Consider the following 21,059-nt stretch of genomic DNA (forward strand, 5'->3'; position numbering starts at 1 on the left):
AGTAGAATGACTTTCCTTCATAAAAGATGTTTCTTGGTAGTCATGAATGTCATGATTGGTATCGCTGTAAAGCCTAGACCTCAGGCTAAACAGTAACTATATTTTTGTGATCAAACAAGTCACCAGTAGGGTCCAAACAATTTTCGAAGCTTCCTGCAGGGCACAGAAAAACGAAAAATCGATCTAGTTAAAAATTTTCCCATCGAAATATTTTCTTGTTATGTTATTCCTATTCGTGCTGCCGCCCTCTACAAAAACCACTAAAAACATTTCATGTCCACGAGAGGTCAAATAAAAAAAATTTCAAGCTCACCGTGATTTCTAGAGATGATGGTAAAAGGCCTGATGGATGTGAAAGTAAGAGACACATTAGCGCCTTCATAAATAAACGAATCTAGCAAGAAACAAAGGTCGATCGCGGATAATGCGGATTGATTTAACCTGTTACAGACGGCTGTCATCTGTTATCGACAACGACAGCAATAATAAACGACAAGATTTATCTAATGAGGTCTTGTATAGCAAAAATTATGTTCTAAACAAATGAAGTAATACATTTCTGAAATCAATTCAATCTCTAAAAATCTTCGATCAAATGAAGTAATAGATCAGATATAGTAAAACTGGTAATATGCTTGGCGTCTGTGACCGGTTAAACACATTCATTATAAGCGCTCAAAAGAAAAATTTTTGTTTACTTACGCGGTGGAGTATTTATATAAAAGGAGTTTTCACCTATGTATTCGCATATACATAAAAAGATTGGTTAATAACGCATTTAGTAGACCAGTTCAATAATCTACTATTTTACATATACTTTGTGAAAGTCGTGATATCGTATCACTGATATGTAGGATATTAGTCACTTTAAATGGTGCTTTCGGCGTGCAAATTTCATCATTGTTCTCATAGAAATGGTTGTTGTTCTTCACAACAGTATATTTTAGAAAATTTAAGAGGAAATTAGAAGTTGAAATGATTGAGGTAGTGTGGATGTGTGAAATATCGATTTTAGACCTCACGCACAACACCATATTGGTATGTTTACGTTGTGAATGCAAATTGACTGTCGAATTTCTTAATTTGAATTGGTATAGTCCCAATGATACTTTAATACGACTTCAGTTAAGTGGTCAACTATTTTGCTGCTAGTAATGATACCTGGCGTAATGGTTTGACTATGCCAGTTGCAAAAACAATTCCGATCGTCTGGATCCGGTGAATAAAACGAGAACATTTTGATACTGATTTGTTTCCAATTTTTTTTTTTTTTATTTATTTACTGTTTATTTCCACATTCATTTTACAGTACACTGTGTGTCTAACTTGTATTTTTTCAGTTTTATTTTTACTTTTTTTCATTTAAATTATAAGGCACAGATTTGTTTTGAGTGTTAATTTCTTTTCCATTTTTTTTCTCTCTCTCAATCTCTCAAAATATTTTTTTTTTCGTGGAATTATATAATTTTGTTGTCTTTTGACAGGATTTGTTGTTTTTAAACTCACTTTGCTTGTTTGTTTTTTATAACAAAAATTGAAACACATTTTCTCCAATGACTTCTAAATGCATAGACTGGCATTCCCACAAACAATTTCGTTCAGAAAGTGAAGCTAACGAAAACTAGTAAATATTGAGCCTTGTTACTCAAATATAATATAGGAAAGAAGGACTGAGAGGCAATTACTGTTTAAAAAAAAACACTTTTGGACCATGATTTGACAAGATTTAAAATTTATTTTTTAAGTAAAAAATCCGCGCTTCCTGAGAATCTCAATGATTAAGCCTGATTTCCATGTAGTCTTCGTTGCCTATACACTATCGCTTACGAAAGATAGTTCTCTTTTAAAAAATGTTTGGTTCGTAGTAGGATATGTAAGGTTTTGATGATATCAACAGGTATAATACAACATCGGAACGATAGCAGAGATAGACATGACTAACATAACAGCAGATATACATTTTACTTGGAAATTGTTTTCTTAAATTTCGATAATTTCATCAAATTTATCTAATTCTCATAAATGTACATGAATTTCAAAATATGGAAATTTATTTACTGACCTGGGCAGCACAACACATCACCTTTTTTTTGACAAATATCAGTATACTTTGTTAGTGGCGCCTTATAGGAGGACAAATTTAATAAAAAGCCTATATCGAGTTTGGAGTGGGTTGAAACATTTGATACTATAAGATCAGACGATAACTTTCGACTGTTTGATTGTATTTGACTGACTGTTGCATCTGCATAAATAATATTCAAAAACATGTTTCGAACTTGATTTGAAATGATTTCTTAAACGGTTCTATTTTCTGACAATCATGCGACGTTGAGCAATATTTTTGGTAACTAATCTCTAATGCTGAAACATACAATTTTCTCTCATACGTTCCGTTTCATTCATAACAAAACACAATTCAATAACGAACTTCTGTCACCTTACAGGACACAATGTTAATCATCATTGAATTACATAAAGTTAAACTCGATAGATACACAATAGGCCCAACTAGGGACCCACTCAGACAGAACTCTTCTGAGGTCAACAAAAAAACAATGATGAACATTCTTACAATCACATTCTAACCAGGATTAAAATGTCTGACTAATACAGTTGTGTGGAAAGCAACACTATCAGTGCACCTCTCGAATGGGTTGATTCGGGCTCGGATTGGTCACAGCCCGATGGGCGATTTGCTTCTTTACGAGCCATTCCGACAAACATATTTTGGCTGTCGCTTCATAAATCGTCCGTCAGGTAGCCAGTCAGCCAGTCTCACCATGGGCTGATTTTACTATGCATTTTCTGCTGAATTTTCACTAATTTGAGCTGATATGAGCAGAGGTTTTTTTAACAATAGTTCTGGAATGAAATCTTTGTTTAAATTTTGAACAAAAAATTGTACAAAATTCGATAGAGGACGAAATTTATGTTGACCAAATGCACTAGTAAAATGAACGTCGTAGGCATAATATAAATTTATTGTAAACAAGTAAGTAAAAAAAATCGGAAGTGTAAAGAAAAATAAAATTATCCGTGGCGAACGCAATTTCTATAAATTAATAATACTCTTTCGTTTCTCTCTCTCTCTCTTTCTTTGCTCTCTATTTTCTTTTCCTATTTGACTTGATTTGAGGACCGTTCTTTCTTCCTTTCAACAATTTAATTAATTTAATTTGCGCTTTTGAAGCTTTATATCTCTCTCTGTTTTTCTATTAAATTTCTTCTTCTTCTTTTAAATGGAATTTTCACTATATAGGAAATTTCTATATCAATTTATGTTTTTTTTTTTTGTGTTATTATAACTAAACATCTACTTTTAAATGTTTTTTTTTTATTTAAATTTCTTTTTTTTTATTTTATTTACATTTTACATTTACTTTATATCATTTCTTATATAAGTTAAAGTGTAAATTTTATTGTTTGCTGTTATTTTCCTTCATTTTATTAACATTTCTAAATTTATTTAATTTTTCATTTATACAAATTTAATTAACTAGATGCATATACATAATATGTTTGCAACCTTATAAATAACAAAAAAAAAATTTATAAAGAATGATTTACGCTTAGGAATATAATAATGGGTGAGACATATCTATGTGTTTGTTTGTGTGAGAGTGTGTTAGTAACGGATTGACGCATCAGACACGCTTTTTATATTTTATATATGCTTTCCATTCAACTTCAGATTCGTTCTTGTGGTCATGCCCAAGGGCCATTATATAGTCTCGGGTGTGAAGAACGCATCAATTTTTTTTAAGAAATTGATTTCCTAAAATTTCCAAAAATGCTCCAAATTTGCAAATAGAATTTTTTTGTAGCAAATTTAGGAAATTGATTTCATAATATTAGGCCTGTCAAAACATCGTTCCTTCACACTGGATAACACTGGTTAACCGAATTTAGGTATATTTTCCCCCAAATAACAATTGTTCCTGACTCAGGAGTCCTGAGCTAAAGTTCAGTGGTACATCTGCCTTCACTATCCCAACGATCTGCGCAATCTGATTACAGAGTATTTTGAGTTATGGATCCACCAACTCAAAAGAGGTAAGATGACGGCACCGGTAAAATTAGTGGCGTTGATCGAATGTGACTCAAAGTTTCTTCACTAACAGACACTTTCAGGTAGATAAAATTATAAATTATCCTCTTTCGAAATTGTCTCTACCTGAAGTCTCTCCAACTTTCTGTACAGCCCGACATACATAAGAAGTCAACAATTCAACGTGTATAATAATCCAACTTGTTCCGCATACGATATCCACGAATGTCGAACAAGTTGGATTACGTTGAAAAATTCACCACCTTTGTTTTTGTCGGACTATAAGATGAGCCTTTCATTAATTTTGTTTAAATTTTACTAACTCTTTTCACGAACATTGAGTGATGTGTGTTCGGAAAAAGGAAGATTGTTTGAGTACTAAATTTTCGCCTTTTTTGCTCTGTACTTGAAAACCAGCAATAAACTTGCTTGACCTCAACCAGAATGTTTTTGTTTTTTACAGCGTGTTCCAATAAGACCCCGACATGACCGTAATCAAGAATCTTAAAGTTTTTCTTTTTTAAGTTTTTTTTTCTAAATTCTGGTAGCTTTATGGCTTCTAAGTAATATAAGTAGGAAATGTCAACACGGATTACAATCAACGGTGAAATGAATTAGCCCCATCCGCATCGCAGAGGAACGTCCAACTGAATTTAAGTAATTTACATAAACGTTTAACAAGTTTTGAAATTGATTTATTAGTCTAACTACACTCGTATGTATTGAATTCTATTGATAAAAAAATGGGGAACAAAACAGATAGAATTTTGTTGGATTAAATCCGATGATTCTGCCCCGATTCTGCCGATTTTAATTCAATGCAATCCAACCTATCTATGTTTTCTGTTCAGTCTCTTGATAAAAAATTATGTGGATTCTGTTTTCGGTTCGATAAAATGTAACAGAAAAATGAATGTTCGATTCGATGTTATGATTGCTTACGTTTATAAACTTGGAATTACAAGATTTCAGAACGAAATAAAATGCATCAAAAAATGTAACGTCAAACAAAAGCCAAATCGGAAGAGTAAGACAATGAGCCCTAATGCTTGATTTCCTCTTACGCCGTTTACGCTCGGTTTGCACTACGTTCTTTAAACAATAAAAAAGAGGCGTAGTTTAGCTAAACGAAGCCTAAACGGCGTAAGAGGAAATCAAGCATGATGAACGAAGAGACAGATGTGAAAATGATATCTGTCTTAAGATGAAAGAGTTTCACAGATAAATAAACAATGAGTTTTGCGCCTTGCTTACATGCGTTAACTGAACGGTTTTACAAAACGAAAAACAAAAATCGAAAGGAATTCCTTTTAATTATGTACATCATCTGTTCCTCGGGACTGAATTTTGAATTCAGAGACAGGAAATATGTGCAAATAGAAATTATCAATATCCAACGGTTATAGGATTCACAATAACTTGTTCTTTTCATTGTAAGAAATACAACGGTTCAACCACCCAAATCATCTTATACAACGATTAACTCAACCATGCAAACTTTAAGCCAGTGCCACCATTTCAATGCAAAATACTCGGTTTTTCTGTTTCTGACGGAAACAAAGCCCGTACATATAAAAAGGTCCTAAATGTTTTGTGCAATGGGCTCCAAATACCCCTGGTGGCGGCAATGTCTTAAGCTTTTCGAAATTCTCCCCTCTGATGCAAACACGTGAATAAGACTGAGTCTCGGCTATGCCCATTCACATTCGATGTGAATGTCATAATTACGTTGGGATAAGCATAAAAATATTAATTGTGAAAAATGTACACATCGTTCCCCAACTAGAATGCGGAAATGTTGATCAACGGACGATCAATTCACAAATATTGTATGGTTATAGAGTGATAACGATATTTCGGTTCAGTTAAACGTAACTGGCCTTGAGGGGTCAAAATGAGAGAAGCAGCACATACAAAGACTGTATTTCGAAAATCCAAAATTTGAATTTCGATTTATTTTCATTCATAAACTCAAACCCAGTGAAATTTACCGTATCCGTTAACATTCTATGCGATTGTTAGGCCGTCAGCGCACTTAAACGGAGAGGTCTCCGTTTGGAAAACGGTTTATCCGTTTACTTGACATTTTAAATGTTTGAGTGTTTTTCAATCAAATTTTATTTTCACTTAAAATGTTCTATAAAAATATAATTTGACACTGAAAAAGTATTTATTATCAAATTTATAATTAATATTTTAATTGATTGAAACTATTATCACCATTTATTTTACACATTTGAACGAAATAATTCATAAACAAAAAAAAACAGACATTCCACATAAACATGTTTTTGCAAGTTTTGGTAACATTTAGTGAACGAAAATGAACTTAAAAGAAAAAAAAGAAACTTCAAAAGTACGAACTGTCAAGTAAACGGTGAGAAAATTGAATCGAGTTCAATTTTATTTTTCTAAACGAAGGCAAAACGGAGTGCAAACGGATAGAGTGTTATGATGAAAGAGAAGAAGACATTTTGACAAGTACCCGAAGGCAAGTTAAAATAAACTGGTCTTCTTTCCTATCGCTCTCAAAGTACCACGTTGAAAGAGACGCAAATACTTTGACAAGTACCCCAAGGCAAGTTATAATAACTAGTCTTCGATTTTCTCGCTCTGATCATAACAGTCTGTACAAAACGGAATGCTTTTGTAAGAGCGCGGGAGCCTCTAGTCACATTTAGAATAAAAGATGGAACGATGTACCAGTTTTCAAGTGCTATTTTTAATGAACTGCGTACAGACCAGGGCACCTTTTGGATAGTTCAAATTCTCCAAATTAACGGAAAATCTCTGAAAATTCTCAAAATTATCGAATTGAATTTTTTTGAGAATTTTGATAATTTTTCGAGATTTTAAACTTAAATTATCGCCCTGTGTGTGTAGACTTTATTTATAAGGAAAAAAACAACCTAAAGATAAAAAAATATCAGAATTTCCTCTTGTTCAACCTCTTGTCGATCTTAGTGTAATTAGGTGATTGTATATTTATAGTTTAAAAAAATCCGATACGTGCAACAACAACAACAAAAAAACAAAAAAAAATATCGTGGAAATGAACTATTATATGATCTCAGTAATTAACAATTATTTAAAAAAAAAAGCACCAACACCAATAAAAAGTTATCTAAAATTCAATAAAAAAAGTTCATTTAACAATGTGTAGTACAGAGTCGTTAATAATAAAATTTAAATAAAAAGAAGGGCGGTAGGAAGAGGGATGCATTAAATTCTAAACATGATTTTAATGTATGGAACAGTCTCAATTTAATTTTTGTTTTCTTCCAAAAAAAATTGTTTTTCATTTTCTTCACAAAAAATTATATTGCTCATCGAGATAAATCCAATCGAAAATTAAATTTAAATAAAAAAAAAACCAAAAACATAATTCGTCGACCTGTTCGTGTGTATATTTTTCTGAAAAATTAATCGCACGCTTCGTATACCGAATATTAAATAATTTCATTAAAAATGACAACGCAAAACCAAAGAAAATTACAAATCATAAATCGATTAATTAAGTAAGCAAATGCACTATAACAACAACAGAGTTTTCACTAAAGAATAGAAATTTAAAAAAAAATCAAAAAGACATTCACATAAAGATGATTGACCTATTTATATGAACGAAAATTAATTGCAACAGAAATTACTTAATATTTGTAATAATTACGGGGTATGTATCATTGAAAGGCATTGAATTGATTATTCACATTTGATTGCGGTTGCATAAGAATGTTGCCAAACATTTGCGATTGCTGTTGATTGACTGTTGATGGAATGTTTGGATACTGTTTTGGCGGACTAGCCACACTGTTTATGGGCTGTATTTGTTTGACGGGACTTTGACTTTTTAATTGGTTCATTGACGGCGCTGGACCGGTATTTTTTGACTTTCCCGACAACAAATTGTCCAAATCTATGTTTATCGAACCGGAATTTGTCCATGTCGATCCCACCGGAATGGTGGGGACCTTTGATTCGGTTGATTGATTCTGAGAATTGTTTGCATTGACTGGTTGCAACAGATTACTCGATGGTAGGAGAATATTGTCTGTAAATAGATGAATGGAAATAGAACTGTTAATGGTGACGTCTTCTATTAATATGTTGGAAAATCATAAATTCACAGTACGCTGGCATTTACTAGGAATACTAGCAGCAGTAAACGATGTGTACGGACGTTAACTACTACGCAAATAAGCCGTGGGTTACTTCAAAATAATCCCCGGTAGTCGGTGACCCATCGAAATTAGTTTGGAAATCTTAAAAATATAAAAAGAGACTACCCGAAGAGAATATGGTGAAATCGGGCAAGTTCTATTGGGCATCTTAGTTTTATTTCTTGAAATTCCAATATTGGCGCCTATCTCACATTTTGTGCTTTTAGAGTAAGATTTTGTGTCCATAGACTGAACGCCCTTCAGGTAGCCAGTTTGGCTATGCGAGGAGTAAAAACAATGCTTAGTTTGTGGACAAAAAAGAATTCCTTGGAACTGTTTCGATGGAGCATTCGTAGCACTCATGATTTATTGTTAATCGTAATCACACTCAGTCTGTTTGCATTTGTGATAATTTGCTTAATTATAACACCACCAACACGGTAATACAAGGCAGACGTGCTACATAGATTCAAATAAATCTTAATACGTTCTTGATAGGGTCAAATGTGTGACGGTATAAAGGATGTCAGTTATGAAAGCCGATGAAATTTATGAGAATTTGAGAAATATCGTATTTGGAGCTCATCACGAACGGCAAACCGCTGAAGTAAGCGTTTGGAAAACGTGGCGACTGGTCACTGTCGGAGGAAGAGAACTAATTCCTGAACTAATTGCTTGCATTAATTGTCACCAGTACAAGCATACAAGACCACGGCTGGAACATCAAGCTTAAGAAAGCACGAATGCATAAACAATTCAAAACGTAAATCATTGCCTGCTCTAGCGAACAACGGAATACAGACCGTAAAGTCCATAGTCAACGAAAAAATCGTCCAGCTCGTCCCTCAAGATCTTCGAATTTAGTTGTCAAATATGCAAAAAGTAAGAGAACAATTTTGAAGTCGATAACACAACACTGGATCTTTGGACTGAAGATTATTGAAAATTCGTGTATGATAATGATGTGGAGACTGTCGGTGCTTTGAAAGACTACTCTACGGATCCTACTGGTAAACTGTAATTGCTTCTAAAATTCGTGTCGTCTTCTATACGCACTGAGAACTGAATTAAAAACTCGTTTGAACGTAAAGAGAGTGGCTGCACGCACTCATACTTGTGGAATGAAGTCGAAGAGCGTAGAGAGTAGATAATCGTATGAGATGAACGTGGAACGAATGAAATTGGGACAACTAAAATTGAAATCCCTTGAGTAGGACTCTTTGTTTCACCTTTTGTTTGTATTCAGTAGACATTGTCCATCAGTTTATCTTAGATGAGGCTGTTTTATCCTGCCAATGTTGTTAATTGTAACAAGCCGTTTAAGTTGTATCCGATTACTACACCGTAGCGTTGACAATAAAAGAAAAACTCTCGACCAAGCAAATTGTCATGGCAACGCGTTTTATTTATCAAAAATACTGAGAAAATACTAAAAATCTACATTTCTAATTGGTGCTCAACACATTTAAACAAAGAACAAGAACATGTTCGGCCATCTCTCTACACTCGTCGTTCTGTTCCCTTTTGATAACATTAAATTGACAGCACGCCTCCAGCCACACTTTCATTTCGCACAAATCGTCGAAAAATTCACTGTGCAACGACCACCTTGGAACGGTTATCAAAACTGATGCATACATTTGCAGCACAACCAATCGAATTTTTGCTTCATCATTGAATCGTAACATGGAGCACATCAGCAAAATGTCCTTAGCAAATTTCGTTACGATGATGCAGTTACGCGCAGCCAGTACGATCGTTGTAAGCGTTTGCAAAAAGTTAATCAGAAGAATGTTGTCGATGTCGTGTTTTAGTGACTTCGATGAAGTTAACGTAAGTTGATGTTTACCAAAACCGTGTAGCAGCGAGTAGAAAAAGTTCCCAGCGAATGGGGCGAATCGATTTTGTTGGGCATGCTTTAACAGGTGCGTTGATTTTGTTGCAAATCTTTTCGATTTCTTCTCAATCCGATCACGAATAATTCTTTCCGTTTCCTTGATTTTGACATCTTCGAGTGGATTAGACAATTTTTTGACATGATTGTCGGAGGATTTGGTTTTGGTTTGAAGTTTACTGCTGGCTGTTTCAAGCGACGACAATTCTTTGGCACTTTCGGCAATAATCTCCAACATTAAAATCTTATTCGCAAGTGAGTATCGCCCCACTTCCGAATTAAATTCGCCACAAATGTACTCAACGCATTCTTTGGGATAAACTGTGCAAATTGCTACGCAGCTAGACAGCCGATGCTCTTCGAAATTTGTCATATAAAATTTCTGGTCTAAACCAATCAAAATTCGTAAAAGATCCAGACCTAGTAAAGCATCATCGTTGGGAAGCTGCTCAAGTATTAAGTCTCGCCCATTTTCAAGACAGGATGCGAAAATATTCGGATCGTCCGTCTCACAAATCAATTCTTTCAAGTCTTGCAAATACTTTGGCGCTTTGTCGAGCACAACGGGTACATCGTTCGACATGTCATAAGATTCTAAATCATCGTCCGAATCAAGTTCCTCATTTACTTTAAGGATCTGATTCGACTGAGGACGTATCAGTTGTTCCGGTTTTCGTTGAATAATTATCTCTTCGTCGTCGAAAACATCTTCTGACGACTGCTGATTGTCATACAAACCACAAAGTCGGTTTAAATCAGCGATGATCTCTTTGTCATGTGAGTCGAAGGCCGTATAATCAAATTGAAGCTTCTCCTCCGCCGCAAATGAATCGATTTTATTCAGCACCAATTCGGTCAATATCATTCCAATACATCGTATAGAACTATTCTGACTGTCAATGTGTTGCTGTACACCGCGGAACAAAATTTCCTTGAATTTAGTTTCATCGGACCGCTTTTTGGAATGCACAATCAACAGAATCAGTGACGATAGGTAAATATGCTGGTCGATTGATGTTCTACAAATGGATATTTTACTCGCCCATGTTGACACCAATTCCAACAGAAGCGTGTCCATCAACTGCGCCTCATCGACATCACACAAATAACGAACGAAATTAATGCAAATGTTTGGATCACGAAAGAAATTCAGAAACGGAATGGTCACCAGAAGACATTGCTTCCAGTTAGCGGATCTTGAAATTGCATTCGGACCCAGTATTCGTTGAACGTTGGGAATGTGCTTTAGAATGAACACTGCAATGATGTCGATAGCTTGTCGACTTAAACCAATAAATGTTTCGCTGACAAATTGCATCATCACAGGGGACTGGTTACTCAACGACGCTAAGGCTTTGATGGTTTGCACAATTGGTTTCGATGTTCGTTCCATGTGGAAATTCGTGATGACTTTGCTCAACAATTTCGTAATGAAGGTACCATTGAACACGGGTCGCGCCTCCATCGAATTTACATTACATGCAAATGATACGGTTTTCAAAATGTGAGACAGAACGATTCTGCTAAAGCCATCGGTTAAGAATTCGTCAGGTGTTAACTGCCTCATTTCATTAGCTACCCGACTCGGCAGGCTAACCAATATCTGAATAAAATCTTCGCAGCGTTTCTCCAACAAATTTTTGTTCGTTTCACTCAATCCATCGTCGTTGTAGCTCAGATCCAGGAATGTTGTAAACAATGCTGTTTCACTGTTGATTATGTTCGAAAGTACATGCAACAGAACTGCACAGTTTTTCGACAAATTTGTTGCCAGAGTCGTCACACTTTCCATAACAAACTCTGCATTACAGTCAACAGTAAACAGCTGTTGAAAAACGCTCGGCCCGCCAACAACATTCGGCCAGTTTCTATCGACTCGATGCAGTACAGCCTCAAGGCACTGTGAATACTCGTTGACAGCAATTGACTTCCAATCTACGTAAATGGCTTCATCGATTCGCATCACTTTTTCCGGCGTCAATGAACCGGGATGTTGATTAATAAAATCCACCATCAGTTGTTCGAATCGTTGCATGTCGTTGGTTGAGCGTAGCGCTGTTGCTGTTTGAATATTTCGTAAAATGTTCCGTAGTTTTGAGTGTATACCGATGTCGGTGTCTTGTGGTGTTTTTGGTTGAATTGAATCGTTGTTGAGCGCTGGAATGGGGAAAATATCACTCGTTTCCTATTTGACACAAAGGGTATTTTTGATTGATGAGTTACACACGCGATAACTTTTTTTTTTTTGATTTTTCGAAGCAGCACCACACGAATACAAATAACTATTTTACAATGTCTATCTAAACACAACAAGAAACTAACGTTTTTCATTAATCCACAACAAAACATTCTTTTTTCCTCCATAATTATTTGCCTGCGGCGTTTCAAACACTTCTTAATTAAACGACCATTAAATCGCTGCAAGTCAGAGATTGTGTACAGCTCATTCTTTCTCCGATAAATTGTAGAGTCGTTTGTCGACAGATAAAATTTTTTATATTTTTATTGCAATGCCTAACCTTAGCCTAATTGTTGTTTTTTTTTTGGTTTGTTAGTAGATGGCAGATTTTTCCGCTCAACAGAACGGTTCCAGAAACTGTCGGTGGGAACTTCGATTCGCAGGGGGTTAATGTTAAATTTATCCTTTACCGATAAATGGATTAATATTTGGGAGATTTGTCCGTCATGTGAAACTACAGTCAATTGCAGTATTTACAAACTGGTTATATGATGGAAACTTCCCCTTCAAACGGAAATCTCACATTGGCCCTTATTACTTGAACATATGTTGGGTGAACGAGTTTGTGTGACGAACCGTATGAGAAATCAGATTCTCATCCACTCGACAAACTGATAAGGGAGACAAACGGTCAATATTGCATTTAAAAAAAAACGGATTTCGTATCCTCAAAATTGCAATCGTCGGCTCCTGGAATTTCCATTCAAAAGTCTCGGGATTCCGCAGAGCTCAGTGTACAATTCTGGATAGCATTTTATGTGGGGCTATTAGCATCTCTCTATTGCCCTACTGTTTGGAAAAGTAAAAATCAGATCTGTGCCAATCCCGAAACGATCGGTAAAATTGTACGGGTCAACGACCGGAAGTTATATTAATTATGGTGTGTACTGTCACCAGAAACAAAAAAGGTGAAACAAAATCAAAGCCTGAACTCACCGTTACTAACTGGAGCATTGAATGTTAATCCACCAAAATCTGATAATAAATCAGACGCCGGTTGAGGTTGTTGTTGTTGTGGTTGCGGTTGATATAAAGTGGAAGGTGACATCAAATTAACTGGATTATTTGTAAATTGACCAAACATTGACATTGGCGATGGATCAAGTAGTAAATTATTGGCATTGTTTGAGGTTGGAGCCGCGGGTTGTGCGAAAACATTACTAAAATCAGCGAAATCATCTTTAGGTACATCGTCTTTGAGCGTCACCGAACCGAATGCACTAGCAAAGTCGCCAAATTCGTTTTCGTCTTCGCGCGGATTGAAATCCAACTCGTTTCGGTTGTCATTTTTGATATTTGTCGGCGATGGCGAACACGTTTTGAACATATTCTCCGTTGGCTTAGTATTGTTGTTGTTATTGCTGGGCGTACTATCCGCGGAAAAGAGGTCTTCTTCGGCATGGGTGTTACGATGGGTGGGCGAATTGATTCCCAAATCACTTTTACCAAAATTCGTTGCGGCTCCCATGTCAATTTTTTTCGCTGACTTTGGCAGAGGCGCTTTGGTAATAACCGGATTTTTCGGATTCACTGTAACATTGATCGTTGATTGCGGTTTCCTATCCGTATTGGAGTATGAGCTGCTGACGGGCGATGATCGGTCCTTATCTCGATATCGTCTGTTGTCGGGAGAAAGGACATTTTTTGAATTTCTCGGATGTGTTTAAATTTAACGTTCGAAAAACTCACCTGGCTGATGTAGGCGGTTCCGATGATTCAACATCGGAATCTTCACGCTCGCCATCGTACTGATAATCGTCCTCGTAATCACCTCTCGATCTGTTTTCCGAATCTGTATTCAAACGTGAAAAACAAACAAAAATTGAAATAAAAAATTTGTTTTACGACATTCTTGGCAAACAGACACACTCGTTATCTTCTGATGAAATGACAATCATTATCAACGCGGCAATTTTTTTTTTCGTCTAAAATCCCGTTACTGATAACGCGACACTTTAACGGACTTACAACAACAATGCAACATTATACTTACACCAATTTCTGTCACCGTGTCGATCGCCACCGGATCGATCGGCACCACCGGATCGCCGACTCGAGTCCCAATTATCATTGTAAGAACCAGTTGAACCACCCATACGCATTCCCATTGCATCCGCACTCATTCCGATATATTTGTCCTTGTTTTTCTTCGCCTTTTTACGCTCCTCTCGCAGTTTATCATCGTCTTGAATAAAATCGATTAATTCACGAACCTGCGAATGAAACGTCAAATTAAAATGCAATTCGCCCACGTTACATGATGAGAAGAGAGATCCAAGGCGGATGGAAAGAACTAAGCAGAACTAAAAATCGAGATTTTGAGTCAGACCTAAGTTATGGGTCAAAGGAGAACACCTTCGGTATGTAGATATAATGTGGTATCCTGGTAAAGCGTTCACCTGGTACTCAAACAAAACAAAAAAACAGCGGAACCGGGAAGTCAGTTTCCCAGAAGAAAACACTATTTCAAATGTCATGCGTCCGAATCTGACAACCGAAAAGGTTCATTCAGGTTCAGGCTCTTTTAAATACATTGTCATGCAACCCGATCACCTCTAAAACAATTCACAACACCGGCACCGCAATTTAAACTTGACAAAAAAAAATCCAAAACTTTTACCTTATGTCTGACATTGATTCCCTGATCTTTGCCATTTTCGTCTGTAAAAGTGTAGTTTTCCAATGACCGTAAATCATAAATATGTTCTCTGGACGATGTCACCACTCGTTCCGAACCATTTCGAACCAAATAGTTAAGAAGCAGCAAACTCTGTTCGAAGATTGGAAAAATTTAAATTAACAAAATCGTTCAACACATCAAATTAATGAAGAAACAGAAGAAAAAAAAACTCGTCGTGTCCAACCTTGTACGTTCTCCGCCAATTTGTTTTATTGTCTTGTAACATTCGTTTCCACAACATTGACATAACTTCGGGAAAATGTTCATAGGTGAAAGTTGCATGAGCTAATTCCTGCATTATTTGACCGGTGGGACCCCATTGTTCGTCATTTGTGGCCTCACGTACCTTCCCCTCAATTTCCGTGTAGTTCATTACGACATTGGTTCTATTTTGTAGAGAAAAAGTATTTTTTTGTTTTTAATACGTCTGGCCAGCAGATATACATCTCACATAATGTGTCAATAATCAAAACAACGAGTTGGCCAATTCGATAGTCAAAATTGAAGAAAATTAAATTAATTAAAATTTAGGTGTGGAATTTATAACATTAATTTTCCAAAAAAAAAGTCATTCAATGGGAAATGTATTGACAAGATGTTTATACACAAAACACCATAATAGAATGACCTTCGCACGAAATGAATGAATTTCCAATTTGTTAGCGACAGAATTTAATTTTAGGTAGGTTTGCATAATTGACGAACAAATTGAATGGAAATATATTCGGCTGATCAATTCCACCAATGTATATACACATTCGATATCGTTCCATCTGAACTTTTTCTTTAGTCTTTCGCCATTTTTACACAACTCTATCCCCCAACATACTGTAGATTTTTATCTACAATTTCCAGTTAGATAACTGTGCCAACCATTCCTCGCTGGATGCGGGGACATAAGATTGTTGAAAAGCGAATAACAACAAACGATTGAAACAGAATCCGTTCAGAAATCCGGTCCCATTCCCGAGACACAACATGAAAACTATTGTGCATTTTTTCTTCTAAACATAAATCTTACACTTTATCGGCGAGTTCTCGCACTTTCCACATGCTTATGAATTTATCTACCATTTTGCCTGAATTGTTTCAATGGTAATGTAACAGTTTCTCACTAATTTACTGACGATTAAACCACTTTTATAAATGAAAAATTAATTTTCTGCAAAGAAATGAAACTTTGGTGATTTGGCTGATTTTGTACGGAATGAATGGGGTTTTTTTTTCGACGAAATCGTGTATCACAATTTTACTTACTGGGTTCGCGTAAATGTCATTGCAGACACGTCAGTCGACTAGCGCGCGCGAATCAATATGAAAAATGATTAATTTTTTAAAAGGAATAGTAGATTATAGGCCTTTGTTTAGAAATTCTATTTTAGCAAGCAGAAATATTTTTGGAAAGCATTTGAAAGTTTTGAAATTAATTCATCGTCTCTTTTAGTGATATTGATAGATTTTAACAGATGAAGCAATTGATTTCTGCCAAAGCAGCTCTTTAGCAACCTCATACATCAGCTGCTTTGCTTGATTAATATATAACGCTGAGTTTTCGACTGCTTAAAGAATCTAATACTTCACCTGTTTGACGAACACTCGAACTGAAAAAAATATCAATAACTCTAGAATAGTCATTTACGTCACAGGGACTGAAGTCCGAAAGTACTTCTCCGTGTGACGTATCGAGTTTTGTGGGCCTACAGAGCATCCCTTTCTCTAAGAACTGATTTAGAACTTGGAAAATAAATTAAATTTCATTTTTTGAGATAAATAGAAGAAGTAATAGTCCAAAAATCCGCTTCCACACTTAATTCCGATATAGTTACTGTACAAAATTTGTATTCCCATTCGATTCTCTTGTCAATCTCATAAGTTCTGAGCTTGACAAGAGAATCGAACAAATCGTATGCATTGACATTGTGATGTAAACAAGAAATAAAACGGCTGTGATATAAGAATCCGATATTTGTTTTGACGAAAATTCGTTTTAGAATTTAATAGTTTTAGTTTTAAGGTATGTCCACACTGTGATTCTAAGTGAAGTTATTGCTTTGACCAATATGTTACGTTTTTTCTATGTACCCATTGAAAATGCCAGCGATACGCGGGCGAAATATTTGGTGAAAATATACACGAAAAACACTGAGCTCACAAGTATCAATCATAAATTCGTATGCACGTTTTAACTTCGATACTGACGATGATCATAAAAGAACCGTCATGTCTTTAATAGAACCACATTACTAGAACAATGGTTGGTTGGTAATTTGTTACATATGATTTTTTCTGCTGGAATCTCTTATTTACAGTCCAAATTATAGCTTATAGCGAAAAATAAAAAAATAATGTGAGCACCTCGCCAATGAGGGCCGAAAAACCACATTTTCGGGATTTCGTGAACTCCGTTTACTGAATGTCGATACGAATGCGACCCGAAAACATCGACATTCTCGAATGCGATAAGAAAGAGTATGCACCTGTGTCCAAAAGCTTATTTTGACGAGTTGGTGATTGTGATCCTTAGCCGAAGACGCGGATGATAATCCAACTCGTCAAAATAAACATTTGGACATAAGTGCATATCACCTGATGCATAATGTTAGTCATACCACACAGACCCATATAAAATATCTTACGTAATTGCTTGTTATTTTTTTTGGCTTATATGATTCCTCCACTCGCCTTCGGCTCGTTCCACAAAGAAAACACATGCCAAAGCAAGTAACCTATGCAAGAACGTAATATACTATTATGAAACTTTGGACTTTAAACAAAAGATTTAGCAGATCTAATGACTATATCGCGATACGCTAACTTAATCTAAGAGAATCCTCGAGAAAATCTATCCACGTATCATTCAAATGCGAGGGTATCAAATTTAATTCTAAGAATCTCTAAGTTCTCCATACAATCGATTTTAAATACCCGAAACAAGGTTCTTTCATTGCTCTATACTCATAACGGTTGTTGTTTTTCTTTTACAAAACAAATCTAGCGATTGTGAAATACCTAAGACGTAGGAAGTTATAACATAAACACCATTCCAATGTTATACACACGATGATATACTCAGTTTTCTGTAGAAGAAATTTTCGATTTTTGTGAATTTGATTTTTGTGAATTTTACCTCCTGCAACATAATCGGAAAAGCATATTTCACCGAAAGAGTCAACGAGTCCGTTAGGTGTGTTTAAAACAATGTTTGTTTTAAAGAAACATTTGTAATTCCATTATATCTACTTGCTGGGGTGTGACGTCCACGCAAACATCTGGAATTGCATAACATCCAATAAACAAAACGAAATTATTCATTGAACATGAACATCAATAAAAATCAATTCTCCTATTTAATAGCATCAAATCAACAAACATTCAAATTCTTAAACTGATTAGATTAGATAGATGAGGTAGAGTAAAGAAAATTAGTTCCAATTTCATGGCACAAAAATCTCATTCGCATAAGTATTTCAGTAATGTATGTAATCACACGACATAATACCTCAGTCACAATGGGTGTGTGAGAGTATAACAACTAGCGGGTATATTTTATGTATAGGTTTGAGAAGTTGATGAAATGCTTATACAGCGCCTTGCTAAATGTTCACCTTACATGAAATCGTGTATAATGTGTGTAGTCTCACGAAAATGTTTATTGGCAAGGAACGATACAAGCCCGGCTAGCTCAGTCGGTAGAGCATGAGACTCTTAATCTCAGGGTCGTGGGTTCGAGCCCCACGTTGGGCGAAATCTTTTTTTTTATTTGATTTTTTTTTTCTGAGTTTATTCGAAAATTTTGTTCTGTTTGGATGCATCTACAACATATATATTAATTGACTGATATCCATGACTAAATATTTTCAATGACGTAGTAAGTAGTAGTACTATGTCATTGAAGGTTTTTGTTAATAAATTCCAAACTCCAATTTTAGAGACTGAGTCGAATGAATTTTTTTTTTTAAACTTTTATGTTGTGCAAATAAAAAAAAAACGTACGCGGTTGGGATCGAACCAACGACACCATGTTTTGTAGTACCATGCTCATACCGCATGAGCTAATGGGACATAAGGTTTATTTACGTTGTACGCCATTCATGAATTTAAAACCAGACTCTTATCTTCTTTAATCAGTTGTTGCTGTTCAAGGACTTTTTTTGTGTTACATAAGGGTGAATGTTTATAGCAGAAAACTTACTTTATATATGTGCACACAAGAATACTGTGACGTAAATATATTCGAGCATACATCGGCTGAATAAATCTGAATGTAGTGACAGAAAATTATATTTCTGAATAAATTCTGCTTTCAATTGTACAATGCTAATACTTGTTGATATTATTTTATTTAAAAAAATGTCCTAAACACCCTCCGTCATGCGCTCTAGTGACTATATGTGTGCGCATTATACACAGAAATCTATGCATTGTGGAACATCGTCTATTACAAGTCATATTTCTCTAGCCTAAGGAGGTCAACATATTTTTGTTGATCGTACCATTCGGTAGTGAAAGTCGAATCACCTAAAATATGAGAAGAGTAAAAATGAAAGGAACAGGTAATCGTCTGTGTGATGACAAATGTTTCACTTTCCGATTTTAATTCAACCGGTTCTATGGTGTAATGGTTAGCACTCTGGACTTTGAATCCACAGATGAAGCAATCCAGCGATCCGAGTTCAAATCTCGGTAGAACCTCAATTTTTTTCTCGTAGTTTTTGAATTATTTGATACATTTGACATATTGCATTCAAGAATAACAGAGTCGAACAGTTAATTTTAGCAATGTTGAGTGTCTTTGATGTTGTTTATCTGACTCGATAATTTTTATTGCACTTTAATTATGTGATTGTAATTTTGCCTGCTTCATTAAATACTCAAGGCGTAATCTCGATTTGATTTTTATTTTCATGTGCTTTCTCAATTAATCCGTTACGTTCCGGATCTATAATTTTTCGATGACATAGGCTTTGTGATGGGAATATTGCTAGGATCATCAAAAAAATATCTCAGTTGATATAGTAGCTAGTTATCTAGTCGGATTCATATTGTCGATCGACTTTTCTACATGACCACAAATGTTTAACTTATCAATTTAAATTCAACCGGTTCTATGGTGTAATGGTTAGCACTCTGGACTTTGAATGAAGTAATGAAGCGATCCAGCGATCCGAGTTCAAATCTCGGTAGAACCTCATATTTTTTTCGAGGCTGATTGTTAGAAAGTGAGAGCATCAACAACGGTAACACAAAAACGATATACGGATATCACTGCCAGGGTAAAATAGTGACACAGTAATATTTGAGACAGGATTTTTCGAGTCGAACGAGTGCAACTCCTAGTGGTTGTTTTAACCTTGCAACGAGAAAGTGCAACGGATGTGCTGTCTTCAACATCACAATGTACAGCTAGCTGAAGAGAGAAGAGGCAACAAAAGATGGTCGAATAAAAATAATCATCAGTAAACGCCAATTTTGACAGACTACATTGTATTTAACTGAATCAAAACAACAAATCTGTCACAGCGTTTATTAAACAAAACGTGAACTTCGAAGTTTTCTTCGTTTACTAAAGAATTGAAAGACGATCCACCTTCGCAACTTCATTTTATGAGATAAGTCGAGAAAATAAAACATAGTTGCAGAAAAGTTATTGTTGACACACGATCCAGTGTAGTTGCTCGCCAAACCATGAAAACACTGAATATCACGCGTCAAAAGTTATCGGAAACCACACTTTTTAGTTCTCTCCAAGGGCCCTCTCAATAGTACAAACTGACAAATTAAAATGAAAAATCATATATTTGAATGTGTGTGTGACAGCTCCGTGTACAGACAGTACACGGGACTCTTAATGTCAAAAGTAAAGGGACTGATAATGTCAAAAGCAAAGCAAAGTTGACGTTTTCGTGTTAGTGGTGTGTGTGATATAATTTTTCTCTCTCAGCAGACCTTGCAAACAGGTCTAGGGATCCAGGCGATGTTTTCCTTAATGGTGGAGTTTGTTTATGTTATTCGTCAATGAGAGAAATTTGATACGA

General features: G+C 35.5%; 1 protein-coding gene and 3 non-coding genes across 4 annotated transcripts; 3 read left to right on the top strand and 1 right to left on the bottom strand.

The window, feature by feature from the left end:
- Positions 1-9,595: 9,595 nt before the first annotated feature.
- Positions 9,596-16,282, bottom strand: LOC119070360. Its single transcript, XM_037174655.1, has 7 exons — positions 16,046-16,282; positions 15,209-15,410; positions 14,965-15,114; positions 14,338-14,557; positions 14,034-14,136; positions 13,281-13,963; positions 9,596-12,262 (listed from the first exon to the last, which is right to left on the bottom strand). The coding sequence occupies exons 1-7, from the start codon at positions 16,096-16,098 to the stop codon at positions 9,657-9,659; spliced, it is 4,017 nt and encodes a 1,338-aa protein (XP_037030550.1). The 5' UTR covers positions 16,099-16,282; the 3' UTR covers positions 9,596-9,656.
- Positions 16,283-18,695: 2,413 nt separating this feature from the next.
- On the top strand, positions 18,696-18,768 carry Trnak-cuu. The gene has a single exon. It is a non-coding gene; the product is annotated as a tRNA-Lys (tRNA).
- Positions 18,769-19,628: 860 nt separating this feature from the next.
- Positions 19,629-19,716, top strand: Trnaq-uug. Its single transcript is given in 2 exon segments — positions 19,629-19,665; positions 19,682-19,716. It is a non-coding gene; the product is annotated as a tRNA-Gln (tRNA).
- Positions 19,717-20,125: 409 nt separating this feature from the next.
- Trnaq-uug lies at positions 20,126-20,213 on the top strand. The gene is given in 2 exon segments: positions 20,126-20,162; positions 20,179-20,213. It is a non-coding gene; the product is annotated as a tRNA-Gln (tRNA).
- Positions 20,214-21,059: the final 846 nt, after the last annotated feature.

Source organism: Bradysia coprophila, assembly GCF_014529535.1.
Source record: "Bradysia coprophila strain Holo2 chromosome X unlocalized genomic scaffold, BU_Bcop_v1 contig_79, whole genome shotgun sequence".
Taxonomy (NCBI): Eukaryota; Metazoa; Arthropoda; class Insecta; order Diptera; family Sciaridae; genus Bradysia; species Bradysia coprophila.